Source organism: Crocodylus porosus, unplaced genomic scaffold (genome assembly GCF_001723895.1).
Source record: "Crocodylus porosus isolate Cpor-Errol unplaced genomic scaffold, CroPor_comp1, whole genome shotgun sequence".
Lineage (NCBI taxonomy): Eukaryota > Metazoa > Chordata > Crocodylia > Crocodylidae > Crocodylus > Crocodylus porosus.
The window spans coordinates 121,885,516-121,894,803 of record NW_017728886.1 but is presented as its reverse complement, the minus strand read 5'-3'; the positions used below and the strand labels follow the sequence as shown (position 1 = coordinate 121,894,803).

At 40.8% G+C, this 9,288-nt stretch overlaps 1 protein-coding gene across 2 annotated transcripts in view; it reads right to left on the bottom strand.

Moving 5' to 3' along the window:
- ADCY2 (adenylate cyclase 2) overlaps positions 1–9,288 on the bottom strand; it is a 393,618-nt gene that overhangs the window by 78,040 nt on the left and 306,290 nt on the right. For both annotated transcript variants that reach the window (XM_019541362.1, XM_019541372.1), the window contains exon 15: positions 3,557–3,641. In XM_019541362.1, the coding sequence (XP_019396907.1) occupies positions 3,557–3,641 (85 nt within the window). The remainder of the gene's footprint in view (positions 1–3,556; positions 3,642–9,288) is intronic.

Genomic DNA, 9,288 nt, shown 5'->3' with positions numbered 1-9,288 from the left:
CTGGAGCAATCTGTTCTTATTCCCTATTTTCTTCCTTATGCACTGTTATTCACTGGTACACCTCCTGCTGCCATCATTTTTCCTCATGTCAATAGCAGACAGTAATAAAATGTGACATTGCATTAGATTTGTGTAGGAAAGCTAAGCTAACCTGGGCTATAAAGTAGCAATGCTATTCAGTCATAATGTAATACAGTGTATTCAAGGATCTCAAAGCACTTAATAATCCTTGGTGCTTGGGAAGGGGCACTATCCTTAGTTTATAGAGAAGCAAATGGAGAGGCAGGGAAATAAATTATTTGCCCCAAAGCACACATTAATTTGGTAGTAGATTCAGAAGAAATGCTACAAATTGTCAGTTCTTTTTTTGTCTTGTTTCAAGGGCTAGATCACATTCACTCCCTATTTTATTTTATATGAGGTAAAGTTAAAAGTTGTAAGGCTACACATCTGCACAACAGTCTAACATTTTGTTGTTGTTGCTTTCAAACAATAGCCCTATCTCTCAGCTCTCTGCATGGGAGCTTAAAGACAAGTGAAGGGATAAATATGGAGAACAGGGAATTAAATACCACAGAGCCTCTACAAATTTGAATTAGCAAAGCACATGCTGTGGAACTCAAAGAGCTGTCTCTGTCTGTGGAATTGCTAAATGACATTGTACTGAAAGGTAAGGTTGTTTGTGGGTGATACCTTTTGTTGGACCAGTCGCAAGATTGGGAGAGACTTAGGCAAGCTTTCAAGTACAAGGCATTTGTATGTCCTCCATGAACTTCACAGTATCTTGTGATGAACACCCAACACCTTTCACAGTAGGTTAAAACCCTAGCAGGGCAACCAACTGCATTGCAAAGTTCTGCATATCTTGCACATCCCCAAATCCCAAACTCTATTTGCACATCCCCAAATCCCAAACTCTGCAGGGCCAAAGGGCTTCAGAGAGAGATATTGCTGCACCATCTCAGCAAAGGAATAGATGACACTTGTTCTGTTATAGGTGTGGAAAAGATGGTCACATAGCCACAAAGTACCAGAAAATCCCACTTTAGTTTTTTGGAAGCTGAAGCTTAGTTGGGAAGAGTTGGGAAACGATGACGGTACAAAAGACTTACTGGTCCAAATCTCTTTAGGATTAATAGGTTAATACAGCAGAGGTCTTAGTGAGGACTAAAAGGACAGACTACCTGACAGTGCTGGACAGTGGGTGACCATTATTTTCCAGTCATTTTATGATGAGAACCTAAGCTTTTTTCAACTATTAATTGGACTGGCACTGCATGTCCAATTTATAATGGATGTTATCTAGCTGGAATTTCCAGAGGAAATCGTTGCAGTTAAGAAGGAAGCACTGCTGTGTTCATATGTCCTGACCACAGGGGAATTCAAGATGTGCCTGTGATAATAGTGATTGATACCAGCCTTTTCAAAGTACTTGCCAGATACCATTAACAAAAAGCAGACGAGTACTATTAAACTACCTTAAAGATGCACTCACTTTGTGCCTTGGCATATAGGCAGATTGAAAGCACTGGTCAGAAGAGTGATGACATACCCACTGGGGCAATAGCACATGAAGGCAAGACTGCTACAGTAGTGCCTGCTAAAAATGAAGGCCAGTTATTTACCACCAGTACTTGTCTGAACAAGAATAGTGCCAAAAGACTGACTATGACTGTAGCCAGTATGAGACTCAGGCACCACCAACAGACCCTGAAAAATTGAATTTGTGGAATTTACTCCTGCCTCCAGTGTACACCCAAGAACTGAGCAGATGGAGTAGCACAACAAAGCCCATGCCTATTTCGCATATTGGGACTTGGGTATGAGAAGTGGGTAGAGGGCTTGTAGCACTTCTCTCTCTGCTCAGGTCCCAGGAAGACTGAGCAGCATGGCAAGGCCCATCCATATGTCTTAGATCAGGACTCCCATGAGAGAAATGGGCAAGGGGTTTGTGACTCTGCTCTCCCAGGAGCAATTTCTACCTGGTTTGAACTGGGTTATTTTTCTATAGAACCACCATATTTGGTATGAGGAAAAAACAGTGTTAACATTTGTACACTCGTGGTTTCTACTGGGAGAATAGTGACACTTGTACATGGCCAGATATCAAAGATATGCAACCCTATCTTCAGGAGATAATACACAATGGTATCATTATGGAGTCCTATAGTCCACATGTGTTACCAGCTGTCATAGTCCATAAAAAGAACAGAAAGATACATAGGTGCAAAGGCTATCATGTCCTGAATAGTCACACTGGCTGTGTCTACAAGTGTGCCTAACAGTAAGCAGACTAATTAGCTGAAGAGTAAAGTGTAACCATCTACATGTGTGATGGTATTAGGCAATAGTAAACTAATTAGTGCAGCAGTAAGATAGTACCGTTGGGGGTAGTACTATCTTACAGTGGGGTAATTAACTGTGATTAAACACACATGTAGATGCTGACCACAGACATAAATTGAGCCCGGTCAGCCCAGCCAGCAGGGAGCCAGACTCCTGCCTGCCACCTAGCCACACAGCTCCAAACTTTCAGTACCCTCATGGCCCAGCCAGCCCCTCTGCCACCCAATGCAACCACCTGGAGCCCAGGGCTGACCCCCTATGCCTTCCTGGCAGCCCAGGCCAAGCAGGGCAGGAGTGGCCCTGTCCTAAACTGCTCTGCCCCAGCTCAAATTGCTGCTGTCTCAGGTGCACATGTAGACACTACAACGGGAATAGTTTACTTTGGTTCAAACTGCTCCAGAGTTTATTGCTTTGAATTGCACATGTAGATGCACCCACTGTAACCAAATGTTTATCTAAATCTCTCCTAAGTATAGAGTTGGTTCAATAGAAGACATATCCTACAAAAAAAAAAGCCTTCCCTTTCACATACTGCCTGGAGGATTGTGGCTACGACATCACTCCAGTACTACCACGACATTATGCTGGAAGGAATTCACAAGAGATGTTTTTGCTTTTCTCATGAAACTGAGGTTAGGTTCAAATTCTTCAAGTTAACGTACGTGCCAATAATAGCATATTAACAGATTATATGGCAACACTGATTTTAAGGCAAAAATTAAACACCTAATCCCCTAGCTTCTGTATGATATAAATAAATGAATACTAAATTTGCTATTAAATACAGATCACACACTTGTTTGATATTTTTAAAAAACCACAAAGCCCCCATCATGCATGAAACATATTTACTAAATAATCTTAAAAAAATGCTAGCCCTTGTTAGTACAAAAGCTAATCTATGCATTTCAAGAAATGAGCCTGTAATGTAAACCTTTCTTTGAATCACAATTAAAACCCATGTAAGCAAGAACCATCATCATACTGGTGTCTTCTGTTTTTCAGATTAACAAGGATGCGTAAAGGGGAATCATTCCATTAGAAGCTGGCATATGCTTGCTGTGCTCAGACAAAAAAGCTCACTAAAACCAATGGGAAATTTGCCAACAAACTGCACTAATAGGCCCTAATGAAATTGGTAATGAAATACATATTGAAATTATATATATAATTCTGTAGGCCACTGAGTTAATATTTTCTGTTTACTTACCAAAAGTTGTCCAGCAAAACATATAAAAAGAATGAAGGAAAGCAAGAGAAATGCAGCCCCAAAGGAAATTCCAAGAATAGATGTTCTACAAGAAAAAAAAAGAAAAAAGTTTATTGGACATATGAATATTCAAATCATGTATATTTTATAAATAATGAAACCTTATAATCTTGCTTAGAATATCAAGGAAAAGATGCCTAAAATTAATACCCCAGCATTAACTATGCATAAACAGCAATTTTCAAACACCAGTAGTGCAGAAAAATAAATCTATTTTTTTCTTAGTAGAAAGCTAAGAGATTCAACTTATTAATAATGGTCTATTTCCTTGGCAAAGTTCAACTTTTTAAGTGCAAGCATATCAACAATAGAGCCATTAAAATTCTTTCTTGAAAAAAAACCCAAGACTGTATATTTTTCCATTCTCTTTCTTTTCAACCAAGGTTGAACCGTCCTTGGCTCATATTTTCCAAAACTGTTATTTTAGGTGGAAACCATGTTAGGAAAATGCTTGCTTCTTACATACGATCTTCAGAAAATTGTGCCTGAAAACCATGATTTGTAATGAAAACCTTAATTATTGATGTTGATCAATTCTGATGTGCTCATTATTACTGTAGACATAATACAGGACATGACACCTTTGCAAATTAATAAATGGCATAGTCTATCTTAAGTACATTTTTTTCTGTAGAAATTCTATATTAAAGAAGAAATTTGTTGCTAATCTGTTGCTGTTATACAAGTTATGTATTCAAGTGTTTACTGAATTTCCAAAATTAACTTTAGTAGCGTGGTAGTGATAACAGTAATAAGAACTTGTTTCTTCAATCACCACTGAAAGGAAAGGAGAAAAACAGCAAATGTGAATCAAACAATGACGAAGAGAAAGAAAAGCAACATTAAAATGAAAAAAAAAAGAAAGAAAAAGATTAATTAAAAAAGCTATTTTCTTCCTGAATTTGGACTTCATTGCAGACTCCAGTCAGGGATCCATTACTGAGTGCAAAAAGTAGAACACACATTGCCTACACGTGCTTAGTATGCCAAAGTATGCATTAGGCCATAATATTCTAAAGTCTCTCTCAAAGAACATCAACATGAGCTACAAGGAACTAGATCAGCTACAGAAGGGGTCAGATCCAACCCACCAATTGATTGGATTCAACCTGTGGGCTGGCCCCCACCAATTGATTGTATCTGGTCTATGGCTACCCACGGGGCCAAGCCCTGCTTGGTCTTACCCGGTGCAACCCATGCTATGATCCCACTGGCATCAGCCCCTGCTCTGGCCCCAGCCAGCATGCACAGCTTCTCAGGGGGGCTACTTCCAGTGCACCTACACACTGTTTGGCTCCCCCCCGCTCCTCCAATGGTTCCTCCTCCTTCGTGTGTTGCCTCTGTTGCACTGCTCTGAGCAGCAGGCAGTACAGGGAAGCGATGGCAGCTGTGGGGACACATGCTGAACACTACGGGGGAGCGGCAGATGGGTAGACTCCTGCCCCACCACACAGGGCTCCAGCTCCAGGCTACCTTCCACTCAATTATCTGCCCACAGGTATCTGTGTGAGTGGAAGGCAGCTGGGAGCTGGAGCTGGAGTCCTGAGCTGGGGTAGGAGCTACTTGGCTGCAGTTTCCTGCCTGCCTGCAGTGGTGCAGCAGGGGCAAGAGGAGGAGCCACTGGAGGCAGGGACAGCTGAGTAGCTCCCAGGAGGCTGAAGCTACACTAGGAGAAAACCCACTGAAAAGCTGTGCATGCTGGCTGGGGCCGGGCCCACTGGGTGGCCGTGGGAGCAGGGGGAGGTGCAGCATGAGCTGCCCTGTGAGGGAGTGGGTCGGGCTCAGCCCCATGCAGAGCACCATGTAGCAGGGGCAGCTGCAGGCTAGATGCGGGGGACAGAGACAAATGCACTAGCATTACCCTGGTGAGCTATGCTGCATGCGCCCCCTACTGGCTCTTGGGACCTTATGCACAGGCAGTGCCCACCCCCGCAACACCCTTCCCACACACACCCCTTCCTCCCGCCCACACATTCACACCCCCACACACACCTCCCACCTTTCCACAAATCGCCCCAGCCTCCACACATAGTATACACGAGTTAGACTTTATTTTGAGCTATTATGCAGTAGCCTCCATATATGCTACTTAAAAAGAATATAAATCAGGACAAAGATATTTTTGAAATAAAATTAAAATACGGTATAGTAAATGTTTGATTTTCAGTATATGGTTTGTTTTTAATTTACAATTTGTTAAAACGACATCTTCTAAAAGATTTTGTGTGTGCGGCCCTTGACATCTCACCAAAACTCATTAAGTGACCCTCCTAAATCAGTTAAGTCTGATATGACATTCAGGTTTATCTGAAACTGGTTTCAGTCATTTTGAAAGTGGCTTATGTGCACTGAACTAGGGACAGACATTACACATAAACTGGTTTAAGTGATCAGAAACTGGTTTAAACCTGTAATGGAACAGATGCTCAGTGCACAGAAACCAATTTGAGAATGGCTGAAACCGGTTTGAGATAAATGAGATTGAATATAGTGTCAGACTTAATTGATTTGGCTCAAACATTTATGCAATGTCTGTCCCAGACCCCTTGTTGATTTAACTTAAATCAGACTCCCCCAGCATCCTGGCATGCTCTCTGGGCTGGGTGGAGCTCCCTGTTCCATAGCAGGGCTGGCCCCTTCCCTCTGCTCCCTGCCTGCTGCTCCAGCAATCCCTACAGGCATCTGCCTGGCTTCTGCTTCCCTCTACCCTCTCCACTCTCTGCTAAGCAGGCATTCCCCTGTCCCTCACAGACACCGCTCAGCATTAGCTAGAAGACTACATGCTGGCTACCTCCAAGCTGTGGCACATGGGACAAAGGCAGAATCAACAGATAGCTGGCAATGTCTCTCTGTTGTTTTCTTAATGGGGTGATAAACATTGAGCTAAGGGTGATACAAAATCCTTGATGGGCTGGTCAGGAGTGGGGGAACCCCTCCCTAATCATAGTGTCCTGCCGGGGCCTGGTAATGTGCCCCTCAGCTCAGCTCTGTGGAAGGGAAGGGAGGGATGCTCTAGTGCCCCCAGCTTCTAGCATGAGCCACTGGAAGCATGTGCCTGCATTTCTCAGATATCTGTCTGGTTACAAAACTGATTTAGCCTAGCCAGGTTAGGCTAACCTGCAAAGACTGAATCAGTTCAAGTTCAGGCTTTTTGAATGTCTATCCCTAGCCCTGTTGTGTTACATATTTGAACTGGATCCGATCACTTATAGTGGTTTTTGCGTAATTTTTGTCCCTAGCCTCCGTGACCACTCAGACAACAATCTTGTGCTTGGGCAGAACTAGTTCTTGTACAGAACTCATAGGGCCAAAAGGAATAATACTTTAATCTGCTGCTAAGCTCTAGTCTTGAACACTCCTTTGTCTTGTATGTAGTGAAACTCTGCTCTTGCCTCTTGAGCACATTTACACTAATACTTCTCATTATCAACTACAACCCATTTGCTCAAGCTCTAGTGCTCAATTGCCAAGAACATGTACAAAATGCTTTTCATACCCCTTTATTAAAAACTTTATTTCATAATTATGGACAACTGGAAATCCGTGTGTTTATTTGCTTTTAAAACTTAAATAGCTTGAAAGTTATTCTGACTTCATTTATTAATTTTTACTATTTTTAATATTTATTTTTACAAAATATAGGTTGAAATTTGGAAAAAATCCTCTGAAGCAATTATTTCATTTTCATTAATTACTGGGGCAATTGTAAAAACATTAGCATTCATATCACAATGTTTAAAATCACAGTGCCATTACTTGACATATGACTGGACCGGAAGTAGACAGACTCATTTGTATGAGTATACACACCTTTGTAGCACTGTTTCAGCTGTTTGCAACACTATAAAGATGGCAAAGTGCCAAAAAATACTACTTCTTTCAAACAGTAACTTCTTGGCATTGCTACATTTTATAGTTCTGCATGTAATGTCTATTTAGTATTTGCAGTTCTACAGTAATACTAAAAAGAAATACTTTTCTCTTCAATCACCCTTGAAAGGAAAGGAAAAAAACTGTAAATGTGAATACTTGGTAAATTATCCACCAAGTAACAATGAAAAGAAAGAAAAGCAACATTAAAATGAAAAAAAGAAACGGATTTATTAAAAAGCTGTTTTATTCCTGAATTTGGAATTCTAGGACCACCAGAATCCCACAATGCTCTGCTAACTCCCATCCTCTTTTGAGGTAGGCAGAGAGGGAGAGTGAATGGCTGGGTCCCTCATAGCTTCCAGCGAGCTGTTAAAGAGTCCTGATGAAGTAATGAGAGAAATAAATGGTACGTTTAGGTTTTCTTCTCCTGAGATGTATTCATTTGTAGAATAATATTCCACGGGAAACAGGGGTATCATCACTGCTCTGGATTTTGCAAGTAGATTGGGAAAAGTGCTATGAAGAATACAGTAGAAAACAATCACTGAAGAACAATGAGTTAGGTCAGTGATTTTCACCCTGTGGTTTGTGAACCCCTGGGGTCCACAGACTTTGTCTAAGGGGTCTGTGAAAGATGGCTATGACCAACCAAAGTATGTAAATACACTTACAATTCAAAGGGGTCTACACCTCCATTTAAATTTTTTCAGGGGTCTGAAAATGAAATAAGTTTAAAAACCACTGGTCTAGATGATCTAATCATCTGGATGGCCTTATTTCAAAAACATTGTTCTTCTCTCCAAAGACTTTTCTCTAAAGAGAAAATGAAATATTAACTTGTGTGAACATAACAACAGCATTCCATGAACACAGACAATAGAATTTTGCTCTGTTGTACAAATATGCATGCAGTCCTGCACAAAGGCAAATGAGGGAAGCATTTGGCCCAAATGTTTCAAACTAACTTGCCTTTTATATTTTTAAAGTTTTTTTATCCTTCTGTATTTTCTTGTCTATTGAATTTCTTTATAACAGAGTAAAAACATCTGACTCCAACGTGTAAATTATATGAGTTAATTTTTTTTCTGCTTTCTAAGTCGCCTTATGCAGATGGCCTACTATCGCTATTACAGTTTAAAAAGAACCATTTTAAAAGAAACAGAATATGTCTTCCAAGTTTTCTTCATGGGAAAAAGATGAATTATAATTGCTTTTACATTTCTGTGCTATGAAGGGGATGTGATGACACTAACAATGTACTCCCAAAAGCTAATGAGCACATTGTCCTGCTAAATATTGCTCCTGTGCAAAGCCTGTTAATTCTTCCTTTACTAAATTCAAGTGCAAATAATATATGTTAGTGCATTACATATCTAATTTAATGGACAGAAAAGGGGATGAGTAAGAATACTAATTAATTATAACTTTGGGTTATTAGGTTTAATTGTAATAACTATTAGGTTTGTAAGTTAAAAAGTAATTTTACCTTTTAATCTATCCACAACATAATTTAAGGAGAAGATGTAATGTATATACTTGTGGAAAGACAAGAAAAAAAAAAGGTTGAAAACCTATGTGCTGTCAAATGGCTGGAAATACTTTAGTAAGCACTGAAAGTAAGCCACCTCCCTTCTGGGCCCCCCTCGGGCCCTGGGGGAGCCACACCTGGGCCACGGGTTAGTGAGGATTTAGTTAGGGAGCTTCTGGAGGGGTTGGACGTATTCAAGTCAGCCGGTCTGGATGATCTCCACCCTAGAGTTCTAAAGGAACTGGCCAAGGTCATTGCAAGTCCCCTGGCA